The following is a 27,979-nucleotide window of genomic DNA, read 5'->3' as shown; positions in this document are numbered from 1 at the left end:
AAAAAAGGTACCCTGAAAATAAAAATAAAATAAAATAAATAAAAAGCATAATACAAATAACTCCTCATAACTGAATTAAAAAGTGTGTATAAATATACAAGAAAACATGTAACAAGCAAAATATGTCTCTCTCTTGTTCTTAAAACACACACATTTAAGATCAAAGTAAAACATTATACTTTTTTAAGGTTTGCTTTGTGTCTGCTTTCTTCTTCTTATATCCATCCATCATTTATTTATATATGAGAGATCATTGAGGGGCACCCCTCATTTACAATGATAAAAGGAGAACAACAACAACAAAGAAATACTAAGAGAGAAAAGGCAATACCACAATTAACTCATAAAAAGCAATTAAAACATATAGATTAGGTAAGATAATTTGATGGATTAAGATAATTATAAAGGGAAAATAGTAGTTATATATATATATATATATTAAGACATTCCAAATAGATTAAAATAACTAAAATATAAAATAAAATAGAGTTATGTAAAACAATATACAGGCTCTTCCGCTTGACACTGAATATTGTAGACTATGTCCTGGTGTGAGTGTTCTTGTGTTCATTTTATTCTGTGTTTGTATGCGTATATTTGTATTTATATCTGTCACTGGCAGTGCATATTATGTAGTATAGTGGTTCTCAGAGTGGTCTCTGAGGACCCCAAGGTGTCCTCGAGAGGGGTTCAAAGGGGGAACAACAAAAAGAGGAATCATTTATTTTCACTATAATTCCATCCATAAGTAACACAATGACAGAATGTGTAAATATTTTATTCATGTGTTTCATACACTTCTGTAATAAAACATTTATAAACTTAACAAATGGGGATTTGTGGTCTAATTTCTGTTAGTTTAGGGGTCCTTGACGTGTCATGGCAGGGCACCTCGATAGGCGGCGGTAGTGAGCCTGTTAGAGAGCATTTTGTACATAATTAACTGTAGAAGAAGATACTGTAGCCGGCGCAGGGTGATGATGTACCGACTGGAAAATGGAGAGACAACACATGTCTGCGTTTGCTTTGTATAAGACGTTGTCAACAGACCTGCCTGCTCCTCCTCCTGCTAAAAAGCCTTCACTGCAGGTACACTGTTAAATATGTTATAATATAATATATAATAATGATACTGACTCAGTGTTACAGCTGCAGCAGGAGCATATACTGACACCAGCTCAGCCCTCCTCACACTCTGCTGTCTGCAAACATCCTGCTCACTTCTCCAGTGTACATCTCTATCTTCACTTTGTTCAGCTTCATGTTAACTTGTGTGTGTGTTTTTAGGTGGCAGCCAAGAAGAAAAAGAAAAAGGAGAATGGGGTTGCAGTCACTAAAACCATCACTGTTAAAGCACAGATAAAGACTGAAAATAAGAAAATAAGAAAGAAGGTGCCAAAGTGTGCAAAAAAAGAAGAGAGCCTCAAGAGAATGACAGATGTAAGTGTGTGTCCACAATCAGCGGTCATTTAAATGTCATAGAGTGCAAAGTTTCTGATCACATCCATGATTACATCGTGGCACACTCGTTTTATACCCTGAAATGATTGTACAGTTACATTTAAGCTTCACTGAGTCTCTCTTTTTGTTCCACAGGAGGACGAAGAGTGTGTAAATGGAGATGGTGAGTCACTAGATGCTCTGCTGGTCCAGCTGGCGGGAGTCAACAACAGCAGGGAGAGAGCGAGCCAACTTTTCCAGTGGATTATCAGTCCGATCCCTGCCAAGGCCTTCTTCAGGTACTGAACTCTGCGTGTTTATAATTACATTGTTGTCATTCAGCAAATGATTTTATCCAAATGTGACTCACAAGCCAGGAGAAACACTCAAGTAGTGGACAAGGTATAATTCCAATTAGAAAGAGCACATTTTAACACATTTTTCTTAAAGTAAGAAACAAGTGGAAGTAGATAAGTACATAATAAATACCATCAACAACTAGAAAATAGTGCAGTAATCAAGATTGTGCCAAAAGATTACTGGTTGTTTGATGCTCTGTGGCTCAAATTCACTTGAAATAGTGCTTCTTTTTTAATATCAAACACTGAGATCCTACAATGACATTGCAACATCATCACACTCTTTTCTTGAAACATTCACTGGCTAATATTTTTTTCTCCTTTTAAGGGATACTTGGGAAAAGAAGCCTATTCTCGTTCAGCGTAGAAATCCAAATTACTACAAGGGACTGTTCTCCACAGCAGAGTTTGATCGCATACTCAGACAGGTAATAATCTAAAAAGATGACTGATCCGCTCATCCATCTCATATTAATATGTATTTTATGTATGCTGATTTACATGGTTATGGGGCTGATTTTTAGGATGATGTTCAGTACGGAGTGAACCTGGATGTCACGAGCTACACTAATGGCAAGAGGGAGACGCACAATCCTCCAGGGAGAGCTCTGCCCTTCACTGTGTGGGACTTTTATGAGGTATAATGACCACAACACCATTTTGTACATATTTTTTTTCATTTTTTTTTGCTGTTGTTTTTTTGGTTGGTCCACAGTTGGAATCAAAGCAAGGACTATGTGTTATGTGATATGCACTGTAAGCATTATGCTACCAGGGAGTGATTATTTCTAATGCTTAATTACTGTGACTGTATTTTTATGGCCCCAATGATATTCCTAATAATTGGGCCCTTTGCAGCAAATTAGCTGCACCAGCTTTGTCCACAGGGGTCATTAAAGTTTCTTTTTAAATTTTCCAAGCGTAACTTTATTAAAGTGCAGTTATATGACTGTGTTTATTAAGCAGGATGTTATCTTTAATGTTTTCTATGCTGCAAGCTATAAGGCATTTTATGCTGGGGGGCATTAACCGCATCATTACACCACCTGAGCAGCACTCTCATTGAAGATTAGTAACTTAAATGATCTCCATATCCCCAGAGTGGCTGCTCCCTCCGCTTGCTGAATCCCCAGGCTTTCTCCTCCACAGTGTGGAACGTGCTGTCCAACCTTCAAGAGCAGTTTGGCAGCATGGCAGGAGCCAACGTGTAAGTACCGGGAGGGGGGTAAAAAATAGCTGCTGGAAGCCTTGAGGTGTAATGTTTCCGTTATTGTTTCAGTATTAAATTAAGGTTTTATTCAATCAGATACCTGACACCTGCTGGAACACAAGGGTTCGCGCCACATTATGATGACATTGAGGCATTTGTGGTTCAGCTGGAGGGGAAGAAGCATTGGAGAGTGTACAACCCCAGGTGAGATACAGCCGGTTAACCCCACAAGTCCAAGTCCAGGTCATAATACACGGAACCTTGATTTCATGCAGTTTGGATTAAAAAAAGCAAAATGTTTGATGATTTTCTTTGACTTTTCATGTTTAATGCTCCTCAGCCTTAGTTTAATAATTGATTGATTCTAAGAAACACACTGAAATTGTTTTGTAACTGTTTTCAGGACAGAAGATGAGGTCTTGCCTGTGCTTTCAAGTCGTGAGTTGATAATAATTCATTCATTTTGTAGTTTTGCTTCTTGTAGCGAGAGCAATTTGTCTCAGTTTTGTCGGAAACAGGTTTAGAGTTAATTATTTACGCTCTCAGCTTTAAACACAGCTACTCAGAGACAGGTAACACATTGCTCAGTTGTAACTAACTGCTTTGCATTTCACCCTCCAGCCAACTTCGATCAGGCAGAGATCGGGAAGCCAATCCTGGAAGTGGTGTTAGAAGCAGGCGATCTCCTCTACTTCCCCAGAGGATTCATTCACCAGGGCGACTGCCTGCCAGACGTTCACTCCCTGCACATCACCATCTCCTCCTTCCAGAAGAACAGCTGGGGGGATCTGCTACATAAGGTAATACAGTGTGATGAAAGCAAAGGCTCGAATCAGAAACCTTTGTGTTGAACAAAAGGCAGCAGCATCAGCATCAGGGTGTGAGTACATTAGTAATTTCCAGCAGAAATATACTGAATAAGCTTTACAAGTAATAACCAATGGCACAATCAGCTGTGATTAATGTGAAGCAACAGTGATTTCACTTTCTGCTGCTTTATGAAAGCTTTTACATTTGCTGATCTAATATGCATTTATGCTACCGCAGTTCTTTTTAGAAATACAGAAGAAGAAGAGTTTTTCTCTGGTGGAGCAGTGGTAACACATGTTTTAATAATTAATGAATATACAAACAAATTTAAAGATTATCTAAGGGAAAAAATAATTTAGTACCACTCCCACTGGGTTGCTAACTGGTAATCTGCAGGTTGTGCAAAATGTTAAACAAGCATAGCAATGAAATGTCTGCAAGTTCCCTAAGTTTCAGTTTACTAATCATTATGTTAAAGCAATATGTCTGTATCTTTATTGAAGATAAAAAACTGCAATATGTTAATAGAAAGGTTATATTTTCAGGTGGTTCCAGCAGCACTGGAAATAGCAATGGAGGAGGATGTGGAGTTCAGACAGGGTTTACCTCTGGATTACCTGACATACATGGGAGTACAGAATTCTGACAAGGTAATTTTGTATTTATCACCTTCAGCCACCATTACCATACTTAGCTTTTCACAGTTTACCCACTAATGACCAAACTCTCCATTGCGCAGGATGATCCACGCAGGACAAAGTTCTTTTCAAGAATTGAGAACCTGATGAAGAAGCTTAGAAATTACGCCCCGATAGACGCCGCCGTGGATCAGAAAGCAAGACACTTCCTCCACGACTGCCTGCCTCCCATGCTCACTTCAGGTATATGATGATACGGTTGGGATCAGGGTTGGGAATTACCACACTATAAAATTCAGAAAGTACAGCTGGTGAGCAGCACCAGAGTATGCACTGATCCCAGCTCTGGGATACAAAATACATCTGCATGTAACATATTCATGCCGTCTCCCCACAGAGGAATTAGCCAGCAGTGTGCAAGGAGCCCCCGTTAGGTGGGAGCGTGGGAAGGTTATGGACCCAGGTTCACGTATCACAAGCCAGACCCGTGTCAGACTCATCCGTGCCGGCTGTGCTAGGTAATGCAACTTTTTTTTACTGTTTTGGAATGAACTATTCAAAATGTGGAGCATAATGTCTTTAGCCTGTATGAGGTTTAATGGTCCATAAACAGAAATTCTCAGATTTTTTTTTTTTTTAGCTCATAAGCTTTCTCTCCTTTTAGGTTATGCAGTGATGGAGACACTGTTCATCTTTACTACACCACAGACAACTCCAGAGTTTACCACAAAGAGGAGCTCAAGAGTTTCGAAATAAAGCCAGAGGTAGAGATGGGATCTGCACAAGTCTTATGTTCTCTAGTGTCCTAATGATGTTGTCATCACCTAATATTTGCTTTTCTTTTCAGCACACAGATGCCATAGAGTCCCTCATCCATTCATATCCCAAATTTGTGAGTGTAGGAAGCTTCCCGTGTGATTTTGCAGAGAACAAGGTATGTTTTTTTTCTCTCTTACCATCCACTTTTTAAAAAAATTCTAAATGACTCACATTAAAGCCTGTGTTTTTATGAATTAAGTGCTTTGAGTGTTTCCTCAAATGTTGCCCTTTTTTTCCTCCCCAGATCTCTTTGGCTGAGCTGCTTTTTGAGAGGGGGATTATCCACACCGCAGCACGTCTGTAGCGGCCGCACGTTCTTTTATTCGTGCATGAATGGATTCAAATTGTCTTCGTATATCTTTTAATGCTTAACACTTCTCGCCCCGTGTTGTCTTCATTGGCTCTACTGGAGTGGTCGTGCTGACTGAAGTCATTTATCAATTTTCTTGCCGTTCAGCATCAAATAAATCTGTTTTCTAAAAAATGAAACTGATGAATGAATGTTATTTCATCGCCGACAAATCACCGACAACTGATTTTGATGAGAAAGAGCATTTTTAATTATTGAATCATACAACTCAAACAACAGGTAAAGGGATTCTTCTTAAATATTATAATTTGAGGAGCACCCATCAGTCATTCACACCCACAGACGACAGGACAAATTCCAGGGCTGGTTTGTCTACTTCCAGGTCACCTCCTCACCAGGCTTCAGCTCCCTGCAGAGAAGAGAAGTCAGACAGTTTTCATCACACTGTTCCCAGACCTCATCTGTAATTAGATGACCTTCATATCATTCAGTTCAGGAATAAAACTTCTGCTTAAACTTAAAATACTGAAAAGATTCTGATGTTAAAAGTTGCAAGTTAAACACAAGAAATTAGTCAAATCTTAAATCAAGTTCTAAATATTTGATTAGGAAAGAAAAGTAGAGTGGTTAAATTGGGTGACTGCATCTGCAACTTCATGTATTCCCTGAGTCAATAAACTCTTGCAGATTTAAAAACCCATACATTAAATCCAGTCTGTTGGTATGCAGTCACAAACATCATCACATGACTTCCTTCATTTACTGACTGAGCTGTTTTACTTTTGATTCTGACCTGCTGTATAAAGCACTTTTGTTCCTGAAAGCTGTCAGCTTCAGGTCCTGTTGTTTGTCGAGGTACCATCCAATCACAAAACCCATGGGCACCAAGATGTTCACCCAATGCTCGCGTGCAAAGGCTGCAAAGTTGACCATGGTTCCTACAAATATAAGCAGAAGACACATTGCAACGTTAATACTTGGGCATTGATGTTTTCTGTCACATATCTATTTAACACACTTACGGAATCAGTTTCATCTACAATGTGAACACACCAAGTTAGACAATGGTATTGCTGCAGTGCAGATCTGCTTAACACGGCCAAAACAAACCAGTGCAACTATTGCATGGTTAAGAAAACTGAATACATACATGAGCTTGTATATCATGAGGGAACAGTATCCCTACAATCATTCCACTTGATATAACTGTAAACTCAGGCGTCCTATCTATCAGCTACAGTTTGGTTTAATTTACAGAGGTTCAATGATACAGCATGCTCTGCCATCTTATATTTGAATTTTTAGAAAGCCATAATAGGCTTGTTTATCTCTGTAATGCTATTGTTATGGATCATCTTGGTAAATTGCCCCGAAATAAAGCCATTATAATGTTATTTTTATTGTTTGGTGTACTTGTATGTATGGATGTAATCTTATCTTTTGTTTTTCTTGTTCTCTCTTTCTCATCATTTTATATTTGTTCTCCTTTTCTAATTGAATAAGTCATGCAGTGCAGAGTGCCCTGATCAAGCATCCTTGAAGGTTTTTGCACCTCTCCCTCACATTTTTCTGTTGTTTTTGTGTGTTTCAATTTGTGTCTTTAGCGTATGTGTAAGCAAATACAAATCAAAACATCAGCAACTGACTGTACTGGATCTGCATTAAATCATTTCTTGATATGTCCAATTGTGAACCTTGTAAACTGCGCTATCACCTGTTTTAGGACAGTCCATCTTAATTTACTAAAGCAAAGCAGGACCTAAACAAACCTAGAGGCTGCTACACAAATAAAACTGATGATTTATTTCTGAATGGAAATGAATAGCATTACAGAATTTAAGTACACCTGACAAATCGTGATAACCTCATACCCTTATATTTTTCCAACTTATATGATTCCAGAAAAAATAACGCATGTAAACCTTACATTGGATAAGGAATTACACTTCAGACATTTCAATATTTCAAAAGTCTGTTATGCAGAGCTTTGAACTAATTGCCAGATGAGAGTCATATCTAAATCTCAAGGTCCATCAATTACACATCTATTGCAATCAACAGCGGCTGTAACACAGCGGTCACTTGAATACTATATATGCAGTATGTGTTATTTCATTATTTGCACGGTCCTGATATTCTTACTACTCAACAAATAGAGCTAAACACTGAAAATATAGCTATCTTGTTTACTTTTGAGGAACCAACTCATCGCACCAGAGCTAGTAGCACCTGGTTGGCTAATCGATTAGCAAGCTACTGTTAGAAATAAGTATCATTTTTCCTTTGGAAACTGTTTCTCCGGATAAAAATTGTACAGCGTGTTTACCATAGCAAATGCTCTATAGTGCGTATACGCCAAATAAGCAGACACAACACGGGAATATGAAAAACATTACCTTATGTTTACACCAAGTCGTGGCCTTCAGCTCTTCATTCAGCAGGCAGAGGACATTGGACTCTACCAACTGGGCAAATACGACGTGGTTACTTAAACTATACCAATACTATTATATGTGTAAATTCTAGGTGAATGAGCTAAAACATCATTTACATACAATTAAATAGCAATATAATGTAAAATACGTAATCTATAGAAGGACAAAATTATTATTGGGTGATTCCACATAAAATTATTTTTCATTGACACCGCCCACACTTGGTACGTTCCTTCGCCCATGATGCAGCTCGACAAGTGTGTTCATAAACGCTAGCCAAAATGTCTTAAAGCTGGAAATATAGAATAACTTCGATTGTTGTGTTTCTATTCCCAAGTAGCATACATTTATGCTGTTTCATATTTATTGGTATGTTTGTGTGTTCCTTTTGTCGATTCAAGCAGCTTAAATCAGCTAGCTAAACAAATGTAGCTAGCATGCTAAACAGGCACTTTGCCGGGTGATTTTCTTACAATATTTAATTGTGAAACCTGCAAACCAACTGTGCTTACTTTAAATTGACTCACTGCTAGACTAGAGGTATATTTCACAAGGCTAACGTGTGTAACATGATATTAAAATATCGTACTATTTACATGCACAATTGGACTATAGTTTCCCTTTGTTTTCTTTACTTGAATTGGATATTTTTTGTGGTCGGTCACTCATATCGTTTTATTCATTAGGAGGACTTTAGGTTATAGTTCGCATAATCTAATGGTAGCTCAATTGTATTTGCAGCTTGACAATTTAAGACCATGACGTCCATTATCAAGCTGACAGCCGTGTCGGGGGTCCAGGAGGAGTCTGCCCTCTGTTACCTGCTGCAGGTGGATGAATTCCGTTTCCTCCTGGACTGTGGCTGGGATGAGAACTTCTCAATGGACATTATAGATGCTATGAAACGGTAATTATGGCATCCATCTGTTGATTACATCTCCTCCTGCTATATGCATTATAAAATGTTTAATGTGTCATGTCCATTGCCCTCCACCCAGATATGTCCATCAGGTTGATGCTGTTCTTCTCTCCCATCCTGACCCCTTACACCTGGGAGCCCTGCCATACGCTGTGGGGAAACTGGGCTTAAACTGCACTATATACGCGACAATACCTGTCTATAAGATGGGGCAAATGTTCATGTATGATCTATATCAGGTAAGAAAGGCTGTGTGGTGATGTGCTGGTGTACCGTTTTTAGTCTATACTGTGGTTAAACATTAGTACTGCCAATCATTTGCATTACTGTGATTATCATAGATTTCAAATAGGACACAGTAAACACAATAGAGGATCAGGCTCATGTCTTTTCAGTTCTAGCCACTCTGGCCGTGACTTTATTAACATTAGCCGTGAGGTGTGGCTGGCTTACGGGTGTCAAAAGATTGCAAACATCACATTCTATTTGTTAGTAGTGATGTAGAAAATGTGTGTAGAGCAGCAGCCAGTATCAGTGGCCTTTAAGAACCCAGGTATAACAGGCCTTGCACTCCAGAAATCATTCATTCAATTTCACTGCGAAATATGAATGATTTTTCAAAGTATGAATGGTTGTGTAGAATCTAAGAGACAGAGACACTGAGCTGCTTCAAGAGTGATTTCCAGTCATCTGTCTTAAACTTTGAATAATGCAGAGTCAAATAAAGCTGCAATATACAGATGACTGTGCAGTAATTATATCTAGAAGTACTTTAACTATACTGTATTATAGCGCTAAATGTCAGATTTCAGGAAACTTTTATGTTTACCATCATATTTTTACCTATAATAACTGTGGCATGAAACATCTATGTTGCTGCGCGGTTGCATGCATGTAAAATCATTTATAGATACAGCTTGAATGCATGATTACTATTTTATAATGTTCCTTTTCTTTCCGCTTAGTCTCGAAACAACAGTGAAGATTTCACACTCTTCACCCTTGACGATGTGGATTGTGCATTTGACAAAATCCAGCAACTGAAATACTCTCAGATTGTCAATCTGAAAGGTGAGTTACAGTCAGGAGTCAGCCTTGTGTATGTCTCACAGGCACATAATTGTATTTATATGATTTGTATTTGATTTGTACCTCACAGGGAAAGGGCACGGTCTTTCCATTACACCGCTCCCGGCTGGTCACATGATCGGAGGGACTATTTGGAAAATTGTAAAGGACGGGGAGGAGGAGGTTGTTTATGCTGTGGACTTCAACCACAAGAGAGAGATGTGAGAACAAATACAAATCACATGTAAAGAAGAATATTGTTTTTAGTTTGACTCTGATAGTGCGAAAACTGTGGCAATGATGAGTCAGATCAGGAGTTCAGCTTAATGCATGATTTAATACGAGCTCGGTTCTCGCCGTCATGCATCAGACAAAGACAAAGACTGTCTAAAGAATCCTAATATTTATACCTTCGACACAGTTGCTCAAATATAGTACAATGCCCATCTTGGGTAGAATAGGATATTCTTGGTAAGGTCATAAAAGTTATTCTGGTCATTCTTTAACAGGTTTGTCAGACAGCCTCCAGACGTGAAGGAGCCGCTGGACTATAGTCAGCAGAAAATACATACTAACAATTCCCCCTTTTTCTATTTGATGTCTTTTTCTTTTCTTTTCTTATCTATTTCTTATTCTTTTTCTTTATGCATTTTATACTTTTTTTTGTTATTTTGTATGCGTACACTTCAAACAATTGAAAATACTTAACATTATCAATTAAAACTAACATAAACATGTAACTGGGGAGTAAATATTATCACAAATAATGTAAACCTCTTTCTAGGCATCTTCAAACTTTATATCATGGACACATTCCATAAATATAAGGCTTGAAGAATATCTAATCACTTATATTGAAAAGATTATCCTATCACAAAGTAGATCATAGACACGGCTTCTTCAGGACACGTCCGGTTCTTCCTCTCCTCCTCTTCTAAGAGCGGCAAGCTTATCCTTCTTGCTGGGTTCCGGGGACGAGGGACCTATTGTTACCCGACCCCCCCGTTCACCCAGTCTTCACACCACCGCCGTCGAGAAGGTTGGGATCCATCCCAAACGTGTTCCATGGTAGGCCGCTCCTGAGGGTGGACTGTCCATCACTAATCATCGCCGTGGGATTCCTCGGAAGAAGTGGATGTAATAGAAGTGGAATCACTGCTGTCGGCTTCGGATGGAGCATAAATGGTCACGTTCTTAACCGGATTCTGTATTAAAGTCATATTAGTAACAGAATGAAGAGATTTCAAGATTAGTGCTCGAAAAATAGGAAAGCAACAACCCATTAACACGATTACAATGAGAACAATCCCTATGATAGGTGCAAATATGCTCAAAATCCATGCAATAGTAGGAAGTCCTCCAAAAAATCTGGAAATGTTATCCCATGGTTGTTGATCCAAATAGCCTCCTGTGACTCGTGCATCTTTGTTAGTACGTACGATTCCTTCTTGGATCCCTCTAAGGTTCCTAATTGCAATGGTCAAATTGCCAAGACCTTCGGATTCGGATGGAAGATATGTGCAGCATCCTTCTCCAACAATAGCACATACTCCTCCTTGGGTAGCTGTCACTGCATCTAATGCTACACGATTATCAATAACAAATTGTCGAATTAAAGCAAGTTCATTACTGATAGACTGGAGACCATGAAATGTAGCATTAGCCACCAATGCTAAGTCGTGTCGCGTTAGTGCAATTAGATAATGATTAGCATACTGTAATTCTGTATTCCAAAATATAGTCTTAAAAACCAGTTGGGAGTGGGTATAAATCTGATGATCAAAAGGTAAAGCGTAATATTGCTTTGCCAAATCTACAGGATTGTTGTTCTTGAGATGTATGTATTCCGCGAGTTCAGATGCATCTCTTTTATATCTCTGAGAGCCTGTATGATTCGGAAAGAATTCAACCGGTTCTGCTATGTATATTACGTCATTTAACGTACACAATGCACATCTTCCTTTAAATAAAGGTGGTAGACTATTCCACACGTTGGTTCCACAACACCAGTGAAAACCTGGGGTTATGGCTATACCCATTATGGACAACATTGAGTAGTCACTAACATGATCAAGCATCATGCGGCATTGTTCGGGTTTCAAGAAACCCATATTTTGTCCTATCCGCGACTCGGGTGGTTTTCCATTTACACAAACATCATAGATTGCGGTATGATTAACTGTGGCTGAGGATTCAATAGGTGTGATAGATAAATCAGCAGGTACTTGGAAAATATATTTCTTATAGAAATTTGGACATCCCATTAGTGAAGGATAATGTGCTAAGACATGGAATTTTGTAACATGTACTACAGAAAGATCATTTCCCTTTTGCTGACTAATAGTTAGGTTTGAATAAACAACATACTGAGCCATTTTATGAAAGAAATTGTTTAGTTTCTGAACTAGATTGGTAGTTTTACCAAAATGCATGTTATTAGGCCGTATTATGGGTCTCATGGAAGACGTAGTCAACTCATGAGTTCCTGTTTTAGGATGATTTTGAATCACATATTGATATGCTAATATGCATAAAGATGGTAGCCCTTCGGGTCCTTCAAGGGGCTTAGCTACTAGCATAAACATATCCTGGGTTGATTGAGGGAGTAAAGAACATGCGTAACAAGATCTCTTGGTCATTCTTCTAACCTTGCTTTTAAGTGATTGATACCACAAATTGGTTGAGAAAGGATGACTTGATTCTAAGGATAAATCAAATTCCTTGTACGCCGTATCCTGATTTACTTCTATATTCATTTGTGAGTTATCATCATTAGAGATTTGAGATGGCCATTCAATTTTCTTGGGAGGCCATTCTTTTGAAACTTGATCATTTTCTTGGTCTGTTTTAGCTTGAAACTTCTCTGTCTTTGCAATCCAATAAGGTGCGCAAGATCCTTGCCAATTGGGTGGTATGAAAGTATACATATTTTCTCCGCAAAGCCAAATCCAGTGTTCTGTTGCTGGTATCGGATAGCTGGAGAGAATTAAAATATTATGAGGACAATTACGAGTGACTCCCATACTATGTTGTATGATTCCTGTTATGGCATTCACACATACTTGGGGCGATTTAATTTGTGTGGCTTTGAGTACAATCGGTTGAAAATATACAAAAGCGTCTTGATCTAAGTGTACGAAAAAATTTGGAAGAAGATCCTTCCATACTGCATTACAGAATTCAACAGTTGGTCTTTCAGTTATGACGCTGAGCACTATAGTTCGGGTGACAATTACTTCATTTGTTACTGACTGATACTCAACTCGCACATCTACAGTGTATTCATCTAATGTCACATAAGTGACATTTTGGATGTAGTAGGATTGAGTTGCGTTAGGAGTTAATGGATAATACAAACACTGCATTTCCAAGTCAGTAATGGGAACATGTTGTAGCATGCCAACTTCTAAATATGGCTTAGGCTTTGTAATTCTTGCTGGAATTGCTCTTCTCATGCGTTTATAAGTGTCATTACTCAATAATTCCTCCTGACGTGTTAGTGTGTTATTATCTGATTCTGGCTTCCAATTATCTTTACTTGTATTGTTATTTTCACATGTAACAATGGTGTCAGTATTGGTATTACAAGCGATGAGTACATAAGGGATAGTTACACAACAGGCAAGTATACAACAAGCGATCACGAGATTTATGTATAGGTATGCCTGAGGTAAGTTGTACTTCACACTTGTGTCATGCGTCTTATTAATCTTGCAATTTTGCCGAATTTCTATTAGTTCGTCGTTGCTGTTGATACTACACTCGGAAGGGGCGCAGCCTTGACTCTGGTGGCATGGATCCATTGTGGTTGGCCTTTGACCTTGACCGCCGTCCGTGTCACCAATAGAACTTGTGTTGGTGGGCCGTAACGTGGTTCTCCTTCTGTCGGTTTCAGACTGCGGACCAGGACATAGTCTCCTGGTTGGAAAGCATGTGTGGGTGTTTCAGCTGGGGAAGGAAGAGAATCTATCACCTGCTGAGAATATTTAGAAACAAAAGAAAATAAACGTTTAACATAATTTTGTTGCATTTCCTGTAATTGTGTTAAATCTTCTGCCGGTCTCACATTTAACTGAACACCTAAAGGAAAAGGACGGGCCATTAGTACTTCATGTGGTGACAAACCAGTAGTTTTGTTAGGCATTGCTCTGATTGACAAGAGTGTAAGAGGTAAAGCCTCAATCCAATTCATTTGTCTCGATTGATGGATCTTTACCAATTTGTCCTTTATAGTTCTGTTTGTACGTTCCACTTGTCCTGAACTTTGCGGGTGGTATGGAATATGGAAAGTCCATTTGATTCCTAGCGCTAGTGCTAATTGTTTAGTCACACGTGATGTAAAGGGCGTGCCATTATCTGAATCAATGCCCGCAGGTATCCCGTATCGTGGAATGATATGTTCCATTAAGCACTTAACAACTGTTTGTGCATTTTCTTTTCTAGTAGGAAATGCTTCTGGCCATTTGGAAAATCTATCCACGATTACCAAGAGATACGGATAACCTCTACATTTTGGCATATGTGTAAAATCAATCTGCAATGATTGAAAAGGTCCTTCTGGTTTAGGCAAGTGGTCGTGTTTTGGTCGCTTTACATGTGGATTACAGCGCGCACAGATCAAGCATCTTTGAATAAATCTTCTAACATGTTCTTCCAATCCTATTGTAAAAAACAATTTAGAGATGTAGTCTGTTACCGCTTTGTAATTAACGTGCGTTACACCATGTACATAGGAAATAAGAGAATCATATGCTAGTTTGGGTAAAACTATGCGGTTGTCTCTAAATTTCCATAGATCGTCAACATCTTGGTGGCATTCTTTTTTCTGCCACAGTCTTATTTCAGCATCCGGGGCTTGTTTCTGGAAGGTAAGCAGATCATTAATGGTAAACGGTGGATCCGAAATCTGTGCAGCAATCACAACAGTATTTAGCCAAGGTGGGAAGGAAGCATTCACAGCTGCATCCTTAGCATATTTATCAGCTAAATTGTTACCTTTTGCTACATCTGAATCTGCTCTTGAATGTCCTGCGCATTTTACTATAGCAATTTGGGCTGGTAACATCAAAGCTGTCAATAATTCCTTGACCAACTCGGCATGTTGAATTGGTTTTCCTGCAGTTGTGACAAAACCACGATTTTCCCATATTTTACTGAAGTCATGTGCCACCGAAAAAGCATATTTTGAGTCCGTATAGATAGTGACAACTTTATTTTCTGCGATCAAGCATGCTCTTGTCAAGGCTATCAGTTCTGCAGCTTGTGCTGATGATACCGGTAACCTATATGCCTCTACACATTGATCATGGTCATTTACGATTGCGTAACCTGATAATGTAGTCTTATCGTCGGGGCGCATGGAGGATCCGTCACAATATAAGATAAAGTCGCAATTTTCTAAGGGTGTTTGTTGTAGATCAGTTCTTACGCTTGATGTAGAATTAATTAATTCCATACAATCATGAGTATAATTTTCATCTTCTTGCTTTGTACCATGCAGCAATGTTTTTAAATGTATAGCTGGATTTGTATGGGTAGTAGTGGAAATAGTGAGGTTTTGGGTTCCTGTTAAAATGTGTTCGTAATTACTACGTCGTTGGCTAGTCATATGCTGTGTGGTTATATTAAGAAGAATGATGTTAACTGCATGTGTTGTATGAAGCGTTAATGGATGTCCTAAAACTATAGTTTGTGATTTTTCTACCATTATAGCAGCGGCAGCGACAGCTCTTAAACATGGGACCATGCCTTGAACGATTAAAGGTAAAGTTTTAGAGTAATATGCCACTGGTCTTAACCTGTCACCATGTGTCTGAGCCAAAACAGCAGAAGCAACAAGTCCATTTTCTGCTACGTACAGGTGGAAAGGCAGTTTGTAGTCTGGTAGGCCCAGAGCTGGAGCGGTACAGAGGAGGTATTTGATGTGACGGAAGGCTTGCTTCATTTCATCGGACCACTGAATATTGTCCAAAGTGCCTTTAATTGTTGCCTTTCGCAAGATGGAGTCATACATTGCATATTCTGCGAGCCACGCTCGACAATAATTCACAAGACCCAGAAAAGATAAAAGTTCTGTTTTTGTTTGAGGTCTTTTAATGTCCTGGATCGCTTTCACTCTTTCCGGGGAGAGGTACCGGCATCCGTCCTTTAATACGTATCCCAAGTAGTTGACAGCTGGTTGACAAAATTGGAGTTTGGCAAGGGATGCTCTATGTCCGCCCACAGCCAGGTGTGTGAGGAGAGCAAGAGAGTCTTGAACACAACTAGACTCTGTCGGTGAAGCTACAAGGATGTCGTCCACATACTGTAAAAGCGTAGACGGGCCGGGTAAGGTTAATTGAGCCAGGTGCATATTAACTGCAGCAGAATACACAGCGGCAGAATCAACAAAGCCCATTGGTAGTCTGCGCCAAACATATTGTTCGTTCTTAAAGGTAAAGGCAAATAGATCCTGTGTATTCTCATGTACTGGAATTGAAAAATATGCCGAACATAGGTCCACTACTGTATAGTATTTTGAGTCTGCCGGCAACGCTGCTAGAATGGAATTTGTATCCGGTACAATTGGAGCTATGGGATATACTGCTTCGTTAACTTTTCTTAAATCTTGTGTGAATCGATATTTATTCGTTCCATGCTTCAAGATTGGATTTATAGGCGTGTTGTTTTGTGACTGTCTTTTGACAATTACACCTTGTTGTAATAGACTCTCGATGACTGGTCTAATTCCCTCTTCTTTTTCTTTTGACAATGGGTATTGTTTCACATATACTGGGTACTTATTAGGATCAATCTTGGCCTGATAAGGAGTAACGTTCAATAAACCCACATGATTAGCATGTAGTGCCCATAAGTCTGCGGGAACTGAAGCTAATATTGAAGGTGGTTTTAATGAAATCTCTGTGACTTCTTTGACGTGAAGATGTGGTTTGCATTCATTATGTAAGATCTTAATAAAGAAATGTGATGGTTCAAATCCATACGACCAGACAATGTAGTTTTTGTTTTGATCTGTATTATCAGGAATTCTGTTAAGATGCAATCTACATGATTCCATTAAAAGATCAATGTCATTAAAATCTGTGCGTACTGCGCAGACAAACGATTCAATATCCTTAGAAGTGTTTTTCCATAATAGCAAGAGTCCATGTGGTGATACATAAAGACATTGTGGGATTTCTTGCATTTCAGTTTGTTCAATTTGTTTATTGGAAAATGGCGGATCTACTGGCTTCATATTTAGAATTTTAGCAGCAACAGCAGCCTGACATGAGGCTAGTTTCTTAAGTCCTCCCATTGTAAATAGTTTGGATAGAAAATCAACATTTGTTAGAGTGGAGGCAGTCTTATAAGACATACCTATCTTGTGAGAAAATAGCTGGTACATTTTATTTGCAGGAATAAGAACTTCAATACCATCAGGTGAGCATGAAATGGTTGCATTTAGTTTACTTAACAAATCCCTTCCTAATAAGGACATGGGTGTTGTTGCACTCACCACAAATGAATGTTGTAGTTTTATTTCATCCAAATCCACTTGTAATGGCTTGGATAAAAATTCAGTTTGAGGGACGCCACTGATTCCGACAGATTGAATGGATTCTTTACTCATAGGACATTTTAAATCCTTTTGTCTTAGGCAAGAAATAGTTGCTCCTGTGTCCACTAAAAAAGGAATTCTTTTTCCTGATATCTGTAAACTTAATTGTGGTATTTCTGATGGGTTATTAGAAATATGGAATTGCGGAGCACTAATTATGAGTTTAAAATTACCATTCGTGTCCCCCTGTCGGTTGTCCTATGTATTCCACAATAAATGTACAGGTCTATTTTCAGAGGATACCTGAGATTGCTGATGACTATTTAATGTAGTCTGTTGTTGTGGCTGAAAATTGGTGTTAGTCTGTGGGGCAAACAAAGGTCTAGGCTGGCGGGGAGTATAAGGTTGTGTTTGAGGTCCTCCCATCATTTGGTATTCATCCTGCCTCTTTTTTATACAATCTCTGGCCCAATGTCCTATTTTCAAGCAATAGTGGCATGCGTCAGTGTTTCTTAAGGGTCTCCAATTTCGCCTTCCTCTGTTAAACCCTCTACCTCTTTGTGGGAGGTAGCCAAAACCTATTTTGGGTGTTGGGGGCCCCATTTGACCTGGGCCTCCATATATCGTATTTCCATCCCTGTCTCTTGGTGGAATCTGTTGAAAAAGCATAGTGTTATTTTCATCGGACTCAAAAAGCACTTGTGATCCCTGTATCTTAGGTTTGACTGTTGTAAATAATCCTACAGCATCTAATTCTCTTATCTTCTTTAGCAACGCACCTGGGTTGAGTGAATAAATGTCTGGAGCGGATAATTTTAGAGTGTAGGCAGCAGTTGGGTCTAACCCGTTCAAGAACATTGATATGAAAAATGGGTCTTCTTCTGTTTTCATTTCTAGTTTAGCTTGCTCCTTCCAACATTTCTGGAATCGAGAAGCATATTCATACATGGGTTCATTCGGCTTTCGTTTACAGTTTAGGACTTGAGATACATCTCTATCATGTCCTGCGTTTTTCTTTAGAAATGCAGTCAGTTCTATTAGATGGTCTTCTCTATGTTTTCTCTTTAACCACGGATATTTGTTTTCTAACTGTATTTCTCCTTCTATCGGTCCGTCATTATCAAAATCAAGAGTGTAGCATTCTTTCATTAATGTATCAACTGTAACATTAGGCATCAGAGTGGTTAAAATGTAGCGTACATCTTTACCGGACAATGAGCTATGCATTAAAGCAGTTCTCCACCAGTTTATAAATCCATGTGGATTGTTTAATGGTGAAGGAGCATCTTGTGTGATACGTGAGATTTCGGCAAGAGATAATGGTTTATCAAGTACCCGATCGTCAAAAGTCATTAATGGTGTCATAACTTTGATATCATGTCCCTGTGGATGGTCGCTTTGATCTGACTGTGTCACAAAGTAGTTAATCATATCACATACTTGTTTTGCATCAGTTTCAGATATTCTTGAAATTATAGCTTGAATTTGTTTAGTGTCTAATGGGACATTCAAATTCAATCTCACATCCGTTTCCCTTTGATAACGTTTTACTGTTGATTTAAAGCTATCAATCAAGCTTTTGGATATCTCATTTACTTCAATATCATGTCCTGTCTTGATCACAGTCAACATTCTTCGAAATTCTTTTGCCATGCACTCTGTTGCATATTTCATTTGTTCGTCACAAAGTTGATCTGATTTGTACTTTCTTTTCATGGACTCAAAAGCTTTCTGGCAATTTTGCAGCCATTCATCAATGCACTGTTTCCTCCAAATCTTGGTTTGTGTAGAAATGTTATCAACATCAGGAAAAATGATTGTGGGAATAACCTTAGCAATGTCTTTACTAGATTTTGTCTTTGTATGTGATATGCCAGAACAAGCAACCATCAGGTCATAATCATCATCTGATTCATATGCAGGAGGATGCACAAAGTTATGCAAATTTGGATATATTGAGACCGTGTGATTGACAGCTGAGTGTGTTGGGTCAGGTTTCTCTGAGTCCTGAGTCATGAAAGTCAGTGTCTTGGGTTTTCGCTTTTTAGGCTTTTGAATGTTCTCAGGCCATTGTTCACTCATCAAATTCCAAGCTTTAAATACATCATTCATGTAGCCAAGATCCCAATTTGGACTCGGGACTGCAGTATTGTCGAGTAAATACCCCTTTATTATGTCCAACTTAGATTTGCTAAAACTGCCATCTCTAGGATATCTATTATCTGTCCATTCAGAGATATCTGTTAGAAATGGTTCAACATAATAAAATCCTAGCTTAGTCTGCATCCACTCTCTCGGTGTCATCAGCTCAGCTGTTTTGAATGGAACATTTTTCAAATGCGGGTTAGTCTTCAGCAACTTTTTCATAGCCTTTCGCTCTTTCTTGGGTAAGTCATGCTCTGATCTGTTTTTAATATGTATTGATTTACATTGTGAGGTTTTACTGAGTGTCTTCCCCATTGTTAAATGTTATATACTGACAACATAAATACACATGCATACATGCATTAAGCAAGAATTGGTATATAAAGTTTTATCTTTATTTTTTTGAATATAATTTAAGAATTTGTGCCGTTTGATTTTATGGATTGAATTTCACTCTGCTGCGTCTCAAATGTTGCTCGATCGATCGAGACTTACACCTGCCACTGTTCATGTAATTACTAATAATTATTCTATTAATTACCACAAGACAACCAATCTATCTTCCTCTCCACATCTCAACAGCTGTCTCCAAAAACCAACCTGCCGTTAAAAAGGTCTTTTACAAATAACACATAAATAATATTGACACCTGTCACCATGAACCGTGACTGTCCCTGCAGTCTACCTGCCATTCAAAAGTACAGTGTATTTTACACAAATAATTGCAACGCCTGTCACCTAGAACCGGGCCGTTCCAGCAGCTCCTGCCATCCAAAGGTACAGCGTATTTTCCACAAATAATTTCAACGCCTGTCACCTAGAACCGGGCCGTTCCCGCAGCTCCTGCCATTCAAAGGTACAGCGTATACGCCCCACCATCAAAAGTGGTCGTTTTCAATACACTTCAGCGCGCGTCCTTCCGACGCCGCTTTCAAATAGCGCGTGTTCTACCCCACCGCTTTAATACACAATCAGGCCTATTTTTTCTTTCCAACATATATTACTCACAACTTTAGACAACTATATCAATCTCCTCAGTACACAAAATACCACTATCTGCCTATCAAATGAGCATGCTCATATAGTGTGCGGCAACTTTTTGGGACACAGCATTACAGTATCAATCCATATAGGCAAAAGTCAATTAAAAAATGAATTCACAGTTTACACTTTCAGGTTCTTTCTTGTGTTCTGTAAAAGGTAAGCAGAAAAGCTATGCATCAGAATGTATAGTTATTTTGCTTACCTTAACACATCGTGTTCGTGACGCCAATTTGATAGTGCGAAAACTGTGGCAATGATGAGTCAGATCAGGAGTTCAGCTTAATGCATGATTTAATACGAGCTCGGTTCTCGCCGTCATGCATCAGACAAAGACAAAGACTGTCTAAAGAATCCTAATATTTATACCTTCGACACAGTTGCTCAAATATAGTACAATGCCCATCTTGGGTAGAATAGGATATTCTTGGTAAGGTCATAAAAGTTATTCTGGTCATTCTTTAACAGGTTTGTCAGACAGCCTCCAGACGTGAAGGAGCCGCTGGACTATAGTCAGCAGAAAATACATACTAACAGACTCTGAGTTCATGCTCTGTTTTTTACTCTGTTTTCTTTCAATTCCAGCCACTTGAATGGCTGCATGTTGGAGAGCATCAGTCGTCCTTCCTTGCTTATCACAGACTCCTTCAATGCTACATATGTACAACCACGTCGCAAACAAAGGGATGAGCAGCTCCTTAGTAAGTCATCTTCACAGGTCTCTATAGTAATAGTATTTAAATTGCATATTAGAGTATTCATTCAAGTATAAAATAATCATTAGAAGATACCTGTAGTTGTAATTATGACTTTCCTGACTCGATTCCTGACTTGATTCCAACATCACAATTGAAAATTTGGAACCATTTTCTTCTTCTCTATCACAAAGTGTTTGTCTTGCTTTATATCCTTTCATCTTAAACCCCCTTGTACCTTTTATTGGTCAGGGAATAGCCTGTACTCCTATTTCTGTAATTCTGAGAAATGTAATATAATGGGTAAATAATGCATCTTATTTTTTTTTCTTTCCTCACAGCCAATGTCATGGAGACTCTTCGTGGTGACGGTAATGTCCTTATTGCCGTGGATACAGCTGGGCGCGTGTTGGAGCTGGCTCAGCTCCTGGACCAGATTTGGAGGACAAAGGATGCTGGACTCGGAGCTTACCCGCTCGCCTTGCTTAACAACGTCAGCTACAACGTAGTGGAGTTCTCCAAGTCCCAGGTATCAGTCACAGAGATTCACAGTGACAGCATATTATAATTTCATAGCACATTTAAAGAATATCTGTACAAGTCATCGTTTTTACCCGCTGTGTGTAGGTGGAGTGGATGAGTGACAAGCTCATGAGGTGCTTTGAGGACAAGAGAAACAACCCCTTCCAGTTCCGTCACTTGACCCTGTGCCACAGTCTGGCAGACCTGGCCCGGGTGCCCAGCCCCAAGGTGGTGCTGTGCAGCCAGCCAGACCTGGAATCCGGCTTTTCTCGAGAACTCTTCATCCAGTGGTGTCAAGACACCAAAAACTCCATCATCCTGACCTACCGCACCACACCTGGAACCCTGGCCCGCTACCTCATCGACAACCCCGGAGAGAAGATGCTGGATCTGGAGGTGATACCGGCAGTTATGATGCTGATTTGCTCTGACGGGGGGGGGGGGGGGTAGATAGATTAATCTCTTCATGCAGCGTTTTGTCCCGGGGTGGGCTTCTGTCTCTCACATTCAGACCTAGCTGGGGAAACAACAAAATGTGTCATTCTATCATTTTCACCATCATGTACTATCTTTCATACTCTTCTCATCGTGACAGGTGAGGAAAAGAGTGAAGCTGGAAGGCAAGGAACTGGAAGAATACCTTGAAAATGATAAAATAAAGAAAGAAGCTGCTAAAAAACTTGAACAAGCAAAAGAGTAAGTCCCAGAAGAGATACACATGGGTGCATAAGGGGTGCATGTCTCTTATTGCTGATGCTTATGTTTGCATGCTTTATTCACTTGATTTCTATCATTTTAAAGTCTGTTAGTTTATTTAAATGAAAAGTGGGACCAGAGTCATGACACGTGTGTCCATGCATAAACATTTATAGTCCGAAACTAAGCAAAAATATGTTGAAAAAATTAAAATATGTGGACAATTAATGTTTATTTTGATGCACTCGCAGGGTGGATGTGGACTCCAGTGACGAGAGTGATATGGACGACGACCTGGATCAACCAGCCGTCGTGAAAACCAAACACCACGACTTGATGATGAAGGGCGAGGGGAGCCGTAAAGGAAGTTTCTTCAAACAAGCCAAGAAGTCCTACCCGATGTTCCCCACGCACGAGGAGAGAATCAAATGGGACGAGTACGGAGAAATCATCAGGTACCGAGAGATAGACGTAGACATAGATAGCTTTACACCTGCTGTGTATGAATTAGCAGTTAGTCAGTTAACCAACATGTTTATTCACAGGTTAGAAGACTTTCTTGTTCCCGAACTGCAAGCCACAGAGGAGGAGAAGAGCAAATTGGAGTCCGGAATGACCAATGGCGATGAGCCCATGGACCAGGACCTCTCTGTCGTCCCCACAAAATGCATCTCCAGTGTAGAAAATCTTGAAATCAGGTCAGTGATCATCTTGCTAGTACTCTGTAGGAAATGCTCTGCTCTTGCTCATAAAATGCCTGTTAGAGTTGATCAGTGGCCAACAGTACGGTATGGTGTTGCACTGTGCTGTATGGCTTCCAAATATGAATGAGCATAACTGTTTGAGTGTGTCGCTGAAAAAGGACGATGTCAAGTCAGCAAACTCCTCTTCCATAAATTACAACTCCGTCAAGAAATCCTGTCTCGGCTCGTGTTAAAGTAATGCTCGACAAATCAGCAGTATTAAAAGTCTTTTATCCTGTCTTCACCCTCCTTCCCCCTCCACACCGACAGAGCCAGAGTTACATATATAGACTATGAAGGTCGCTCCGATGGTGACTCCATAAAGAAGATTATTAATCAGATGAAGCCCAGACAGCTGGCGATCGTTCACGGGCCGCCAGAAGCCAGCCTGGACCTGGCCGAATCCTGCAAGGCCTTCAGCAAGGACATCAAAGTCTACACGCCCAAACTGCAGGAGACGATAGACGCCACCAGTGAGACACACATCTACCAGGTCAGCCAGTTCAGCTTGGTTTCCAATTGAATTCAGCAGCCTCTTTTGTGATTGGCTGTTGCATGAATAACAACATTTAACATCTTATCCCGTAAATGTGTTTATTAGATTCATAAATTGAACATATTCTGCTTTGAAAAAACCTGTGTTGTAAAATCTTATAAATCTGTCATTATCAGGGCTTTTATTTGTGTTTTAATCCTTTGGTTAACTGCTGCAAGGTTGATTTCTTTAGCAACGCCCACGCTAAAGCATAAAAAGCAACCTCTTCACCCTCTATTATCTATTTGTGGTGAAGGTGCGGTTGAAAGACTCCTTGGTGAGCTCCCTGCAGTTCTGCAAGGCCAAAGACACGGAGCTGGCGTGGATCGACGGCGTGCTGGACATGCGTGTGGTGAAGGTGGACACAGGCGTGATGCTGGAGGAAGGCGTGAAAGAGGAGGCGGAGGACGGCGAGCTGGCCATGGACATCGCCCCTGATCTCACCGTTGACCACAGCTCCACCGTGGTGGCAGCACAGCGGGCCATAAAGAACCTGTTCGGAGAGGATGAGAAGGAGGTGTCGGAGGAGAGCGACGTCATCCCCACGCTGGAGCCGCTGTCTACGAATGAGGTGAGGGAACATGTGCTGATTAGTCACAGTCTAGCAGAGATCAGCACTGACATGATTAATTCTTGGTATGAGTTTGGGGGGGGGATGTGTGGAAAATAAATGTGTGGTCATTAAGCTTTTAAAATTATCACTTTGGAACAAGTTTAACATTTTGTTATTGCGCTATTAACTGGGACATACTGTAGGTCAATAGTATCGAATCAGTGAAGCGTCCCACCCCTAACTGATGGGATCATAAAAATTTTTTTTTAAATGTTTAAAAAGCGGGAAGGAAGCCAAAGATGGTGCATTGCTTTAATTAAGCATCGAGAGATTTTCTTTTCGAGTGCAGGCATTGCCGACCTTTCCACTCATATCATGGATGTAACCTCATTTCGAGGCTCTTTGCATTCATTTTACATTCATGCAAATGACTTCTGCTGGTGGAAAAAAATACGAGCATCAGAGGACTCATCAGAGACAGTGGACCAAAACTCTTATTTTCATGCCCTAAGAAAGACTCAGTGTTGTGAGGAAAAGGATTCAGACACAATTTGCCCAAGGTGAGCCGCAGATAAGAGGTTATCCCAAAGCAGACACACACGGGACTCACAACTGCAGATGGTCCAAACTTTTTTCATGATGCTTGTATATAATTCTGGTTGTCCACAAGGGCGGACAAGCAATTCAGACAGCCTCTTTTTAAGCAACTGTCTCCCACTCTCCCTCCAGATTCCAGGGCATCAGTCGGTGTTCATCAACGAGCCTCGCCTGTCTGACTTCAAGCAGGTCCTGCTGAGAGAGGGCATCCAGGCCGAGTTTGTGGGAGGAGTGCTGGTATGCAACAACATGGTGGCCGTCCGCAGGGTGAGTGTCCTTCCCCCCGGCTCAGTGAGCGTGCTATCCATCAGCTCCCTGCAGCGCAACTCGCCACTCGAACTAAACAGGGAAAGTGGCCAGCACAGAAGACATATGGCACCAGCTCGTTTTACGCCAGAAAATATAACATTGAGCTTTTTGGTTTTATTCCATATTGATTCATATGAAGGCTTAGTCACATGAGTAATGATATACTGTATAGCAAATCAAGAATTAAAAACTCTTCTAAGAACTACACATTAGATACAAATTCACACTAGAGAAAAAAAAAAACATCCCTTCATATCTCCTGTCTGTAGTTCCTAACACTCTCACATTATTCCCTTTTAAGGCATTAGATTCAGCTTGCAGAGTTTGCTTGAGGACAATAATGCATCACTGCAGCAAACAGAGAAAGAAGGAAAATATTTCCAGTGACACAAGTATTCTTTGCCACACAATCTGTCAAGTGAGCCATCAGAAGTAGCGATGCACAGCTGAAAGTTGTCACCATAAGACACGCTAATATTGTTGCAAAGGAGTACGACACGTTCGGCTTCTCACATTGTTTGATGATGGATCGCACATCTCGAGCAAGCAGTGCTTTTCGGTGCAGTGGGAAGGTTCTTTTCAGTGCTGCAGGGAATACAGCAGCTCAGCCTGGAGTCTAGAGATGTTCAGCTATACAGTGTGTGTATGTATGTGTGTATATATATATATATATATATATATATATATTGTATGTGAATGTAGGTATGTTTGTGCTATCAGATGATGGCTGTCAGCCAAAATCAGACAATTGACTTGGCAGAGATATGTTGTAGTTTAATATTTAAAACCTTTTAGTTTGACCAGCAAGATTATTCTTATTGACCGATGACATCAGATATGATATCATCTGAAAAGAGATGATGAAACGCAGTTGGTCAGAATTTCGCAGAACATTATAAGTAAACAGTGTCTGAGTGTGTTTTGTGATGGTTGGGAGAGAGGGATTATTTATTTACACACTATTAAATAATAATATAATAATACCACAGAGAGAAACAAATACAGACTGCGTAAGTAGGATAAAACATTTTTTTTTTTAAGGCATTTGAAAAGATCTCAACTCCAGAAAAAAAGCATAAAAAAGAATCATAAGCAGAACTTAACAACTCTCAACTAAGGGGGAAAAGTAGGAATGAGCCAGGATACCAACAACAAAATGCATAATTGACAAGAACTTAAAATAGATGTAACCCAGAAAAGGAAATCAAAGAGAACTGAGACTGTTGAAGGAGCACGTATGTCTGTGTGGGTGTTCTATTTAACTGCGAAAACTTGATTCATTAGACACTTTTAATCCCAAGCACCCAGGAGCGGATAGAGAACATGTTCATTTTAGAGGTGTGCAGTGTTCAGGCCTGTGTATCTACGTTTTTAAAGGTGAAACCGTGTCATACAAAGTGTTAATGAATCTTATGCCAGGACCCTGATGAGCTGTGCATCTTTGTGCTCTCCTTGTCCAGACGGAGGCCGGACGCATTGGGCTGGAAGGCTGCCTGTGTGACGACTACTATAAGATCCGGGAGCTGCTGTATCAGCAGTACGCCGTAGTATAACAGCAGCAGGACATGCCGCAACGGAGCTCACCGTGGCAATACAGAGACAATGCTTTATGAGGACTCTACCCAGAGGAGAAGAGCCTAACACACTCAGGCTACTTCTGCCCCCACGGGCGACTCCAGCTGTTTCACTGCAAACATCGGTGTACCTTTTCCCCTTTTTTTTATGTGTATTTTTTCCAGATAACATTTTTTTTATTGTTAGTTTACCTCTGCAAAGTGAGAGGCAGATGCTTTACCCGGACTGACCTTTCTATGTGAAGACTTTACAAACCAGAGGTTCTCATTTTCCTAAACCACCCCTCCCTCTGTACAGTAACATCCCCATGCACTGGATGAACCGAAGAATGCTTCCCTCCTCTTACTCATTAAAAACAGTCTTTTTTTTTCAAATATGCATTACTGTGAAAGGTTTGTCCCAGATGTTCATGCTAGAGTTAGCACTGGGTATTCAACCTCAGTGCTTTCTGGATACTGACAAGAACTCAAAGCTTGTCAAGTACTGATAGATGGTATTGAATGCTTTCCCGTATTTGTTTTCGTACACTTTGATCAAATATTCCTTGTTCGATCAGGACATTATGACAAATTTTTTACACAAGTTAATTCAGGTAAGTTCTTGTGTGGCCACTCATCTTAAAATGGCATCAAAAAATGTATTATTACACTTCCATAAAGACTTGCAAGAAGTGGACTTAAAAAGTCAGCGGAGGCTGAGAATTTCACTCCTTTGTATAAACAAATTTGATACAAAATGCAATTTGATAGATTGATACACTTTGACCAGACTTTACCTTGTAAATGCTTCCAGCTACCATTTGTAATTTGCAGAATTTCTGCTATAAATCCAAAGCGGCAATAACAGTGAAAAACCCTGTTAATACAGGCTGAGTAGTACTCATGACAAGTAAACAGATTAGTAAAATTGGTTGAATTCCCCTTTTAAATGATGTAAAAGTGAGGAATTTGGTATATTTGTTACATAAAAATGTTTTGTGTATTGCTCAATTTATGACATTGAAAAATATAATTTTGGTAT

At 39.7% G+C, this 27,979-nt stretch overlaps 3 protein-coding genes across 3 annotated transcripts; 2 read left to right on the top strand and 1 right to left on the bottom strand.

Moving 5' to 3' along the window:
- The first annotated feature begins 984 nt into the window (after positions 1-984).
- Positions 985-5,729, top strand: riox1 (ribosomal oxygenase 1). Its single transcript, XM_062437060.1, has 15 exons — positions 985-1,089; positions 1,288-1,440; positions 1,597-1,739; positions 2,128-2,227; positions 2,324-2,437; positions 2,900-3,006; positions 3,106-3,213; positions 3,413-3,447; positions 3,631-3,809; positions 4,365-4,469; positions 4,559-4,700; positions 4,855-4,975; positions 5,122-5,221; positions 5,305-5,391; positions 5,521-5,729. The coding sequence occupies exons 1-15, from the start codon at positions 997-999 to the stop codon at positions 5,578-5,580; spliced, it is 1,647 nt and encodes a 548-aa protein (XP_062293044.1). The 5' UTR covers positions 985-996; the 3' UTR covers positions 5,581-5,729.
- An 83-nt stretch (positions 5,730-5,812) lies between these two features.
- Positions 5,813-8,071, bottom strand: LOC133997470 (NADH dehydrogenase [ubiquinone] 1 beta subcomplex subunit 1-like). The gene is made up of 3 exons (XM_062437061.1): positions 7,983-8,071; positions 6,380-6,524; positions 5,813-5,995 (listed from the first exon to the last, which is right to left on the bottom strand). The coding sequence occupies exons 2-3, from the start codon at positions 6,517-6,519 to the stop codon at positions 5,959-5,961; spliced, it is 177 nt and encodes a 58-aa protein (XP_062293045.1). The 5' UTR covers positions 6,520-6,524; positions 7,983-8,071; the 3' UTR covers positions 5,813-5,958.
- Positions 8,072-8,259: 188 nt separating this feature from the next.
- On the top strand, positions 8,260-27,938 carry cpsf2 (cleavage and polyadenylation specific factor 2). Its single transcript, XM_062437429.1, has 15 exons — positions 8,260-8,390; positions 8,763-8,928; positions 9,020-9,179; positions 9,906-10,011; positions 10,100-10,229; positions 21,320-21,435; positions 21,771-21,958; positions 22,057-22,347; positions 22,547-22,647; positions 22,899-23,102; positions 23,193-23,345; positions 23,661-23,883; positions 24,182-24,496; positions 25,208-25,342; positions 26,845-27,938. The coding sequence occupies exons 2-15, from the start codon at positions 8,780-8,782 to the stop codon at positions 26,935-26,937; spliced, it is 2,364 nt and encodes a 787-aa protein (XP_062293413.1). The 5' UTR covers positions 8,260-8,390; positions 8,763-8,779; the 3' UTR covers positions 26,938-27,938.
- Positions 27,939-27,979: the final 41 nt, after the last annotated feature.

Source organism: Scomber scombrus, chromosome 17, assembly GCF_963691925.1.
Source record: "Scomber scombrus chromosome 17, fScoSco1.1, whole genome shotgun sequence".
NCBI classification, from domain to species: domain Eukaryota; kingdom Metazoa; phylum Chordata; class Actinopteri; order Scombriformes; family Scombridae; genus Scomber; species Scomber scombrus.
The sequence above is the reverse complement of the archived record's forward strand: the minus strand, read 5'-3'. Positions and strand labels throughout refer to the sequence as shown.